General features: G+C 38.8%; 1 protein-coding gene across 3 annotated transcripts in view; it reads right to left on the reverse strand.

Moving 5' to 3' along the window:
• Positions 1 to 12,816, reverse strand: part of LOC124788186 (transcriptional regulator ATRX homolog) — a 495,869-nt gene that overhangs the window by 401,394 nt on the left and 81,659 nt on the right. For 2 of the 3 annotated variants that reach the window (XM_047255347.1, XM_047255346.1), the window contains exon 7: positions 12,220 to 12,292. In XM_047255347.1, the coding sequence (XP_047111303.1) occupies positions 12,220 to 12,292 (73 nt within the window). Of the gene's footprint in view, positions 1 to 3,237; positions 3,277 to 12,219; positions 12,293 to 12,816 lie in introns of those variants that run through there. The other variant, XM_047255348.1, reaches the window with a different exon arrangement.

The following is a 12,816-nucleotide window of genomic DNA, read 5'->3' on the forward strand; positions in this document are numbered from 1 at the left end:
GAATGGAAACTGAAGCGCTAGAGGGAAAGGACAAAGAATAATGAAGGTTGAGGACACGAGGGGTATGGGAACATAGGATATATATTGCACGGAGATTTCCCACCTGCACAATTCAAAAAAGCTGGTGTTGGTGGGACGGATCCAGATGGCACAGGCTGTGAAGCAGTCACTGAAATGAAGACTGTCATGTTGGGCAGCATGATCAGTAATGGGGTGGTCCAGTTGTTTCCTGGCTATAGTTTGTCAGTGGCCATTCATGCACGCAGACAGCTTGTTGCTTACCATGCCCACGTAGAATGCAGCACAGTGGTTGCAGCTTAGCTTGTAGTTCACATGGCTGGTTTCACAGGTAGTCCTGCCTTTGATGGGATAGGTGATACTTGTGACCAGACTGGAGTAGATGGTGGTGGGAAGAATTACCTACAAACGAATCCGGATTACGGCTAAGGGCACTAGCATGGCACCATCCTGTGCCTTCTAGAGGAATCCTTCCTAAACATCTAGAATTCCAAACCCCTCACCTGCTTCAGATTCACTGATGACATCTTCATGATCTGGATCGAGGGTGAGCACAACCTACCCACATTCCTCCAGAACATGAACACCTTCTCCCCCATTCGCTTGACCTGGTCCTACTCAACCCAACAAGGCACCTTCCTCAGTGTTGACCTTCACCTCAAAGATGACTACATCAGTAACTCAGTCCACATCAAATCTACAACCAGCAGAAATATCTCTACTTTGTCAGTTGCCACCCATTTCATGCCTACTTCGACAGCTGTCACCCATTCCATGCCAAGAAGTGAAATCATCATACAGCCTAGCCACCCATGGCCGTTGCATCTGCAGTGATGAGCAGTCCCTCTCGAGATACACCGAGGGTCTCACTGAGGCCTTCACAGACCTTAATTACCCTACCAACCTTGCATGAAAACAGATCTCCCATGCCTTTGTCTCCAGTTACCCACAACCTCACAAAGTCCACCTTCAGCTTTCCCCTCGTGACTTAGTATCACCCAGGTCTGTAGCAAGTGAATCACATTCTCTGCCAGGATTTAGACTACCTTTCGTTGTGCACTGAAATGAGGAACGTCCCTCCCACACCTCCCACAGTAGTATTCCGCGGCCCTTCGAACCTACACAATATCCTTGGCCATCCCTACACAGCTCCTGCTCCCAACCTCTTGCCTCATGGCCCATATCCCTGTAATAGATCTAGATGCAAGACCTGTCCCATACATCCTCCCACCACCACCTACTCCAGTCCAGTCACAAGCGTCACCTATCCCATCAAAGGCACCACCTACTCCAATCTGGTCACAAGCATAACCTATCCCAAAAAAGGCAGAACAACCTGTGAAATCAGTCATATGATCTACAAGCTAAGCTAAAACCATTGTGGTGCATTCTATGTGGGCATGACAACTAACTAGCTGTCTGTCCGGATGAATGGCCACCAACAAACTGTGGCCAAAAAACAGCTGGACCACCCCATTGCTGAGCACACTGCCCAACGCGACAGTCTTCATTTCAATGACTGCTTCACAGCCTATACTATCTGGATCCTTCCCACCAACACCAGCTTTTCTGAGTTGCGCAGATGGGAACTGTCCCTGCAATATATTCTACATTCCAGAACACTCCCAGCCTTAATCTTTGTTAGTCTTTATTCTTACCCTCTAGTCCCTTCCCTCTTCCCATACCAGCACTCCGCAGTCTTCCATTCCATCAACACACCCACAATCTTTTTACTTCTCTCTTTTCTACTAGCTGCTCCCCCCACCCTCACCCCAATCTAACCTCCCATCTGCACCTAGCTGCCCTACCCTCTCTCCATCCCATCTCTGTATGTTCCCACAAGCTGCACTTTACCATCCCTTACTCCTAACTTGCTATCCTTTCCCCTCCCCATCCCAGCCTCCTCCCACCCCCACCACCTGGTTGCGTGTCCCATCACGTGCAGCTGCTCGCAGTGTGGCCTCAGCAGCCAGAGAGTGCGCAGTTATATACGTGTGTGTGTGTGTGTGTGTGTGTGTGTGTGTGTGTGTGTGTGTGTGTGTGTGTGTGCGAGCGCACGCGTTATCTATCTCCGACGAAGGCCCTGTTGGCCAAAAGCTCAGAATGGCACACTGCTTCCTCACAGCATGGTAATGGAGTGATTCACAAGGAGTTTGTTGCTCATGTACAAGAGTGTCACAGGTGACTTTCACGCTGGAGTGCTCTGCTGCTTGAGAGACCGAGTTAACCACGTCTGCTCAGCGGTCAAGGACGATTGGATTCTCCACCATGGCAACGCGCCCGCTTACACGTCCTGCACCGCCGCCGAAGTTTTGGTCAAATTCAACGTGACAACACTGCCGCAGCCACCCTACAGCCCCAACTTGGCTCCAAGTGACTTTTTCCTCTTTCCCCGAATCAAGACAGGCCTAAAAGGGAAGCAATTTGACTCCATTGGTGCCATCCAGCAGTCTTCGACAAAAGCCCTTGACAGCATGACGCCTGAGGCCTTCCCAGAAGGGCTACGAACAGTGGAATACACGCTGGCAGTGCTGTGTTGATGCTGAAGGATCCTATTTTGAAGAATTTTTAGTCCGCTGCACTTAAATGTCCAATAAATTTCTAGTTCTCAGTTAAGTCTTGAAACTTTTGAATCACATCCTGTGTGTTCATGTAAGTTTGCCTTTGAATGCACCTGTTTACTTAATTGAAGCAGCCAACATATTTCTGCTGAGGAACAATTTCCAAACAGGGTTTCATATAAAACTATAGTCTGTACATTATAATTCTTAGTAATCCCATTTCAAAAAATATCTTTGGTTTAGACTCATAAAATGCTTTCGAATTCTCAATCACCGAACAAACCTATGTGGTATCTTACACAACTCTGGCCTTGAATGGTTTGTGTGATCAATTTTCTGAGCTTTTTTCACCTGGATTAAGTTAGGGTATGTCGTCTCAAGTACAGATCAAATTACAGTCATCGTAATGAGCTGATGTCATGGTATGAAAGGGCAAATGAATTTTTAATATCAGGGTGCTAACACTGCTTTTCCACAGCCATCGTGCGATGTCCATGTTGAAGGCTCTTGCTAGGCATTACACACTGGCTGGGGATTACAGCTGAAATCATCAAGGAATGTCCTAACATGGCAAGAAGTGTGTCTATGACCCACACACAGCAAACCATATTTTTATCAAAATATAAGAAAGACAAGGCTGCAAAACTTCATGACTCACATATTTAAGGTGGTAAGATAGCATAAGGACCAACTTTAAGAGCTGCCAGTATTCTGTTTTTGAGCCCACATAAGATGATGACTATGAGAGACTCCAGCACAGCAGAACTCCCTCATGGGCAGCAACACTGTTCTATCTTCTATCCCCTGTTGCTGCAGCTAGGGTGAATACAATCATGAGGTTATGCATCACAGCAATCACATTACTTTGCATTGCGTCTAAACCTATAGCTTGTTGTTTCAAATTAATTTTTGCTGTACATGGATGAAATTTATATTTTCAGATAGCTCAAAGTAATTCAAATGGCTCTGAGCACTATGGGACTTAACATCTGAGGTCATCAGTTCCCTAGAACTTAGAACTACTTAAACCTAACTAACCTAAGGACATCACACACATCCATGCCCAAGGCAGGATTCGAACCTGCAACCGTATCAGCAGCATGATTCCGGACTGAAGCACCTAGAACCGCTTGGCCACAACGGCCGGCTTTTCAGATAGCAATGTTAGTCCAGCCATTCCCAAAATTAAAGGACTGTTGCTTGGTATTACTAGGGATAGGAAAATTTTGAGTAAACGGTAACACAACAAATAATGCAGAACTGGTGAGTTTCACAAAATGTTACAAAATCTGGCACTTTCCTCATTTTCGTAGTAATATGTTTAAGATGTGAGAGTTCATTTTAGTGGGTACTGGTCTCTTCAGTTTAAGTTTCAGCACAGTACTGATAAGCTCAAGTTAGCACTTTTGTAGGCAAAATACAGATAAATCATTACAGATTTACTTTGGTAGTAAAGATTGCATAAATGATGATTAAGCATGTGATACTCTCATATTACAAAAACCAGCTGTTGGAAACTTTTTAATTAACTCCCTAATTGCAATGTACAATAAAATGTTACAAAATGAATTTCTATAAATGCATGTTATAATACCAATTATACAACAGAAACTAAAAATGAAAATTATTGGCACTGCTGCTGCATCAAGAGTTTTTGGTGGGAGAGATTGTTGTACTACATTTGTAGTGAGGCTAGCAGTACAAAATGTGGCAGAGTAAGCAGAGCTGCAAGACATAGTACACATTAATGCCGTCTTCAAATGTTGTGTGTAGATTAAATTGTGAATAAATAGAAGAATTACTTAATCAGATGTTGAAACTGATTTATGCAGAATAGCAAAAAATCCAGGTAATTAACGAATGCCTATAATCGACAATCATAGAAAACACCATCCAATAATGTAAGTACAATATATATTTCATTTGCATATACTGCAACAAACTTGTTATTTCGAGAAAATTGCTATCTCACTAAAAATCTGTATAAATTCAGTAGTAGACTACAAAGAGGCCGAAAGCATTACAAAAAGAGAAGTTGACCAACGTTCGTATATAAATTTTCCATATGCATGTGGAATTTTTAAGTTTTCAGTTGAATGCATAAATTACCTACCCACAGAAATATTTTTAGAGTGTCAAATATTGGAAATTTGATCAGACATATTGACTGAACATCGTTTGGACTCCTTGTTTGGGGGTGCATGGTCTACCAGTTCACACGAAATCAAAAAGATACTTTTTTGTCAGAGGAAAGTGATGGAGATGTATTTTGAGTTGTCAAAAGTAAATGGAATCTCAACAATAAAAGCAGAAAGTTATTCTATATCTATTGCATGTAAGGAACCAGTTTGATGAAGACTGTTTAAATTCTGTAAACTGTTTAAAATTAATTGAAAATAACCTAATGGTACTGTGGTAATTGGATGGTAGTGATTCATTTGGAGTGCTTGGGCCTGGTGAGAAAATTCGCAAACTTGACCTATCAAATAAATTTAAGAAAAGAGTTAATGAAGTACGTGAAACTATAATATGTTTGCTACTATCAAAAAGTTGCACAGATTTAATCTGACAGTTGATTTAAGTGAGAGACTGGGCCTCAAACCAAGTAGCACTGTTCCTCATTTTCATTGCCTGAACTGTTATCTTTTTTTCATCATCTTTCCTGTTCATCTGTCAAAGTTATTTCTATCTAATAAGTTTCCTTTAATTTATGTCTATGGTCACAAACTTTTTGTTAACAGATTACTGGTTTCGGTCTATAATGACCGTCATCAGATCTGCAGCAAAAATGGGAAAACATAAATACACTCACAGATTGTCTACAGCTTAAAAACAATACATTGACCACAATGAAAAGTACTACTGACAAATATATGCAGTTGTGCGCTTTAAGGATGAAGAGGCATACCTGTTTTATAAAAAACAAAGTCTCAATGTACTGCAGCCATAGCCATAGCACATTTGACTATGCCACTAAGGCTGCAGTACATTGAGACTTTGTTTTTTATAAAACAGGTATGCCTCTTCATCCTTAAAGCGCACAACTGCATATATTTGTCAGTAGTACTTTTCATTGTGGTCAATGTATTGTTTTTAAGCTGTAGACAATCTGTGAGTGTATTTATGTTTTCCCATTTTTGCTGCAGATCTGATGATGGTCATTATAGACCGAAAGCGGTTATCTGTTAACAAAAAGTTTGTGACCATAGACGGGTTGTATACATGGATCACTGCTTTATTCGCGACAATGTCGCAGCTTGTTATTTCTATCCATTCCTTTCATCCTTTGTCTGATTGGTAGTTATGGTAAGGAAATAAATTTTTATCATTTGGAGGTGACCTCATATTATTGAGACCTGAATACATTTTTGATTATCGCATTAAACTTTTTTTTCAGTTTCTGGAACTGAAAATACATTATGTTTTCTTAACCATTATGTTTCTAGTTCAGTTGACATAATATTTGTACTATCATTCTGTTTTGGAGTAGATTGGCACTAAATCATGCTAACAATAATGCTGTGCTGGAAAAAATGGTATGTATGTCAAATTAGTTATTGGGAAAATGTGAAGTCAGATTTCTCGTTTCTACAGTCAGTGGTTAAAGATCAGCCATACTGAAGAACAGAAGTGTTGTTGATCTTTGTGTTGGAGATAATGAGCTACACGAGATAACGTATGTCATGTAGAAGAGTTTTCACTAATTATCTCATGCAGCCTTTAATTGTTAACCACTGGAAGAAGAAGAAGAATGTTTTGTGTAAAGTCAGATCACATAATGTTTTGAATATATTGAGGGGGAAGCAGTGAGGTACGCTCTTGCCACAATCTCGATGAAGTAGTAATGATAAAAATTCACTAGTGATAAAATTGAAATACAGATATTTATTATGTTCATGATGGTGCACTTATGTAATTGAGTTGAAGTGTTGAGGATTATGATGATGTCATGCTTTGAAGCACTAGCAGTAGCCATGTTTTCAGGTTGAACTATGGGAAGTCAGGTCTGCCTATTATGCAAACAACTGTTTATAAATGCCCAAACATTTCAGCATCTTTGTGGGCTCATCAGTGGGTATTTTTATTGAGTTATGTAAAATGCAAACATTTTTAGGTAATAATTATTCTAACAAAATTAGGCTTACAAACAGTTTATGTCTGTTCAAGTTATTACCTTATTTTTCTACATCACTGGGTTCTATAGGAGCCTTTTTACATTACTGTATACCGGTAGCTTACCACATGCAACTAAATGATGTTATTGTGAGGTGTGAGGTTGGTTACTGACCTAATGAATCTATCTATGAACATAAATTTGTTGCAAGAATATATTTTGCAACTAGAGCTTGTAGTTACTTACAGTTATTTTCGAAGCATCAGTCTTCATCTGCATGCTGCTCTGTCATGGAAATACATATAGATTTCCAACACCTATTTCTGAGGAACTCCATTTGTAAGTTATACTTTTTCAACATTTATGTTGTTGCTGTTTGTCTAGTGCTCGCTGATGTTTTCATATCAGTTTCACACCAAATTTGAACTTTGTTTAGTTTCTCTCTGCTTGTTTCTGTATGTGGAATCATCTTTCTGTTTAAATTTGTGGTATAGGGTGTGGCTGGATTTTAGTATTTATAAATCTGTTTCTACTGTAGTAGGATGGTGGTTCTGGGCTATTAATTGGTCAGCAAATGTACTATGGGAGCTGTTACCTTTTAGAGGTCTGGGGTGCTCTGAATATCTCATTTTAAAGTTTCCACATGTTTTCCCTATGTAGACTAACTGAAAAGAGTTGCATGGAAGTTTGTATATGCGTGATTTGTTGAATCAATAAGTGATTACTTCCTGTGTTTGAAGTTTTTTCTGTGTCCTATTTGAAGACCTGTTTTTTTTAACGGTTTCATTATTGTAAAGCGAGTATAAGTGTTTTGTTTTGTGTGGATTCTTGCTCTGTTGTGTCCTTTGTGCAGTCATCGTCTATTGTTCAGTTCTTGTGTGTTCTTGTGCAAGGTCTTGTATGCATATGGCATGTTATTGCCTTGTCATTTTACGTAATTTTTAGTCTAGTTTCTTTATTACAAACATCTCATGAAGATTCTGCACAGTTATTTGTTTTACTGTGTTTAACTTCTGTGTGCAGTGCAGTTTGTTCATCAGGGTTTGGTTCATCTTTGAAGCATACCGTATTTACTCGAATCTAAGATGCACTTTTTTTCTCTCCCCTTGAATTTCGAGTCTCAAATTTCAGGTGCGGCTTAGATTCGAGTAAATACGGTAATCGGAAGCTTGTTCATTTGTGTGTCAATGGAAAGTTAGATTGATTGTGAACGGTGGTCCATGCAGTTGAGACTTGTAAAATCATGTGCGTAATGGTTTGTATTGACTGAGTCACGTGGGAATGTACTTACACAGAAATATAAGTAATTTACATGATAACTGCAAGTTTGGTCACTGACAAGACGAAATATAATGTGGTATCTGTAGATTTGTAGGGTTTGTGAATGAGAATCAGTACTAATGCGTGGATTAAACAGGCAACTTCATAATAATTAAAAGTGGAATTATGGATGAATGGTGATTAACTAAAGAGTAATGATGAAGTAATGTTGTTGTTGTCTGCTGTGTCCACTGTTATTTATAGTACACAGCTAGGCCTTCACAGGGTGCTACATGTCACACCAGTCTCTATTGTGACACCACAAAGTTCTGATCAGTCGTCACACAGATAGAGCACGTAACAGGTACCTTATTATGCTTCCGCCACAAGACTTAAAAATGGTCCACTACATATGGCAACAGTTGCAGTCCACTACATATGGTGACAGTTATATCTGCCGCCACAAAGGATGATGACACCAAGGACTACTTGCTGCATCCGCCAAATAGTTCACAGATGAAATATTCTTCTGCTGTACGCACATAAAAGTGGCCGCACAGCTTCACTCAGCCAGATGTCACAGCTGTAGCATATCATCAGTCGCCGAACAGCTACCCACAGCTGCCACAGTCATAGCCCAGCAACTAAGAATGAGTGCCAGAGGTTGAAAATACCGCTACAGTTGTAAAGTTCTTTTATTATCACATGGCCGGTTTCAGACTCTTATAAGCCCATCTTTAGGTGTCGTAACTTAGAGCTGTAGCCCACGAGTGTTGTGGTGGATGTGTACAAGGCGCGGTGTGCTACATACAAGCGCTCGTCATGTACGTCATGGAACTTGCTTCAGCTTATGTCTTTCAGAACTGTGTTGAATTCTCGCAATATCATATCTCTCATCTTGTGAGCTTTTACTTCCACTTCTTTCTCAACAATATTACCTTCAAGTTTGTTTTGCTTATATACAATTTCTACATATTCCTTCCCTTTTCCCCTTGGTACTGGCTTGCCATCTAAGCCTTTATCATTTACATTGCTGCTTCTCATTTCTTCAAACGCTTCTAATTTTCCAATACGCTGCATCTGTCCTTCTCACAGTCAAACCTGATTATATAGCCTTGCATTTCTCATCTTGCCATTCTTGCTATGCCAGTTTGCACCTCCTGTAAATCTCAATTTTTAGACTTCTGTATTCCCTTCTGTTTGCTTCATTTGCTGGAATTTTATACCTCCTTTTGTCAATTAAATTCAGCATCTCCAGAGTTATTCATGGATTTGTACTTGGCCTTGTCTTTTTAGCTATGTGATCCTCTGTTGCCTTTCCTATTTCATCTACCAAAGTTACCCACTTCTTTCCTATTGTGTTCCTTACCCTTGTTTTAGTTCAACAGTGCCTAATGCTCCCTCTGACAGTCTCAACAGCCTCTGCTTCCTTCAATTTACACATGTCGCACCAACTTTATTTCCAACATATCTGCAGTTTTGTCACTTTTAGTCTGCAGTTCATAAACAATATGTCATGATCAAAGTCCACATCTGCCCCTTGAATGCCTTACAGTTTACAATCTGATTTTGAAATCTCTGTCTTATCATATCATTATATAATCGGTCTGAAATCAGGTCTCTTCCATGTATACAAGCTTCTTTCACACTTCTTAAATCAAGTATTAGCATTATTACATTATGCTTTGTGGAAAATTCCACCAGCTATCTTCCTCTTTCATTCCTTTTTCCCAGTCAATATTCTACTATTTTTCTTTCTCCTACTATCGAATTCCATTCCCCATCAAAATTACATTTTCTTCTCCCTTAATTATGTGAATAATTCACCTGTGAAGCTTGTTGGCATATATTGAATTTACTCAACTAGAAGATGACGTTTTATCCCTAATTCATCATTCGAAAACTATGTAGCCACCTTATATTTGCGTATTAAACTACTGCAGCTCAGGTTGATGGTTTTACATTGTTTAAAATATTGATGTAGGTGTTGTCTTATATTTGGAGATGAAGCTTGAGTTATTGAGGTCATGTGCACATTTATTTAGAAGAATTTGGAAGGGTGGGTAGGGCAAACAATACTTGCACTTGAACAGATATGATATTTCACGATAAACCAAAGTGCTGAAACAATCACGTGACATTTGTCTCGCGTGGTGCTAGCGCAAGGGATATGTGAGAAACTATGAACTAGCCATCCTATCAATCTACTGCTCTGCTTAAAACTGGACAATTTTGTGAAACACAGAAAGACAAAGAATTTAACGCTATCACCTTAGAAACTCTTGTTGTATTTGAACAGGTTTACAGTAAAAATTCTCATATATGTATGGATATTGTATACAAACACTTTTGGCGTTGTTTAAGGAAAGTTAACACTGAAAGACAAACATGTTGTCCTTCAGAAAACATTAGTTTATTCTGAATGCACGTCAATATTTTATTTTATAAAGAGAAATGTAATGATTTACCAAGTGGGTTGCAACTGTGAAATTCTGTTGCTGTTCACGTATTAGAATACTGGGTAGAAATGTTGCCACCTTTTTATCAGCTTTGGAATAAGATGGTTACATTCAGATGAAACAAAAAAACAAAAAACAAAAATTAATCCTGACTCAAATGTCTACAAAACAAAATAGGTAAATCATATTAAACTGACCATAATTGTTATCATGAAGGTAAATTAAAGCAGCAAGACACATCATGGAAATAGTACCAACAGATGTCACTAGATAGCAGGATGAGCGAAAGTTTGAGAATTTCACTAAATCGCAATTGGAAGCTTTCACTTATGTATTGGTGGTTGTTGTTGTTGTTGTTACATATGACATGCGAACTAGAAGATACCACAGTCTGTGTTTCATGGTTGCTCAAGCACAGCATTACAGAAGAGTTGGAGAGGGAACAGTGTTACCAGCTTGTCTGAGAACTAGGATGACTGTGGGGAGGAGAGTAGTAAGTGGGCAGCACATTACATTGTGCTGCCAACCACGGAAATCGATACCATGTACTTTGGATTTTTATGACCATCTACCACATGTAAACTGCAGTGTAACTGAATCCCTTTGAATCGACATTAAAATTAGATAAATACACAACAATGGTATACATTTCTGCATGAGATGGAAGAAATCCTGCAACAATGTTGTCAACACTCACCATGAGGAGCGAAAGGGAATGTGTCACCTGTGGGTTCTATGCAGCAAATGAGAGAGCAGCACACAGATGATATACTTGGAAGCAAAAAATACTCTAATATTCTCATGTCAGTATAGAAGTGAAATCCGATACGTATTCAAGATGGGGAAACACACACAACACACACAAAAACACACACACACACACACACACACACACACACACACACACAACAAAGATATAACTTGAACAGCAGTGCTATTAGGATGATGTTGCCAATTAAAAATAGTTATACAACAGACAACAGAGTTAGTATGCAGAAAAGGTGGTGAAGATAAAAATTAATGTAAACCATTTCTTTTTGTCTATATTATTTCTTGTTGTATTATCAAAATGTAGACAATCAATAAATGACTAAGTTTAAAACAGGTATAATGCTAATGTTTTAGGCAGATACTTAATGGCAATAAAACAGTCTATAGTCAGAATATGTTAAAAATGTATTTTTCTGAAGGAGCCTCTTTTTTTTCATCTTCTATTAAGGGTCATCTTATACTTTGGTAAAAACAGTAAGCTAAGCTTTTAGTACCGTCACGAGTGTTGGCTTCATGTCTATCTTAGCTACAATAATGCGCTGTTCATACAACCTCACCTTCACTGCTATTTTCTTATTCTTTACTGGACCTACTCCTGCATTACCCCTATTTGCTCTTCTAATTATAACCATGTACTCACCTGATAAAGTCCCGTTCTGTCTGCCAAAACACTTCAATAATTCCCACTATATCTAACTTCAACCTATCCATTTCTTTTTTCAAATTCTCTAGCCCACCAACATAATTAAGAAATTTAACATTCCACATGTCTACTTTGCAAAGTCAGTTTTGATTTTCCTGATGAAGAAATTCTCCTAAATAGTTCTTGCAGTTCCTGCCTGGAGATCCAAATGGTGGACTATTTTCCCAAGAAAGTGCCATCATCATCATTTAAACACAGGGTAGAGCTGCAATGCCCTCGGGAAAAGTAACAGGTGTCATTTCCCCTTGCTTTAAACAGTTCACAGTACTTGCATATATATTTGACTGTGTCGTGAGAAAAGAAAATTGTTAGAAGTTTAGCTGCTATACCCACCCTTCTTGGTACATGATTCATCCGCCTTTCCTTCAATTTCTCTAAAGCTCTCTGATTTTTCAGTCTCTGCTCCCTAGTTGAATAAAGAAGAAAACTGAATTAAATAAAGCCATACCTTACTTTTGAAAAGACCACACACAAGAATACACACATGTTAACACAACACATCAATACTTTATGATAAAGCGTATTTTGTAGTTTTTTCATGCATCATGATAAACAAAGGTAAATTATAAAAGTTTATTTGCAAACATTATTTTAAATAAAACACTCCTGTTCAAAGAATCATATTGTTGACATGTTAAGGCACAAGAACACACTATCTGAATTCTGCAATGAGATAACATTTAACACAAGTTTAATGATAAACCAGTCAGCAAACTGTTACCAGAAATATTTATTCTATTGCAGGATCTTTATCTTTATGATGTCCACTATGTATGTCAGCTTTGTAAACACACCAGCATCAAGTCCTCAATAACCATTTCTATTGGTACATACGTATGAAGAAATGTTTCTTAGTATGTACAGTGTCTCTCAAGGTAAAATGTCGTCCATTATCTAATAATATGAAACAAGGTGATGAAGGTTCAAATG

The sequence above is a fragment of the Schistocerca piceifrons genome, chromosome 3, assembly GCF_021461385.2.
Source record: "Schistocerca piceifrons isolate TAMUIC-IGC-003096 chromosome 3, iqSchPice1.1, whole genome shotgun sequence".
Taxonomy (NCBI): Eukaryota; Metazoa; Arthropoda; class Insecta; order Orthoptera; family Acrididae; genus Schistocerca; species Schistocerca piceifrons.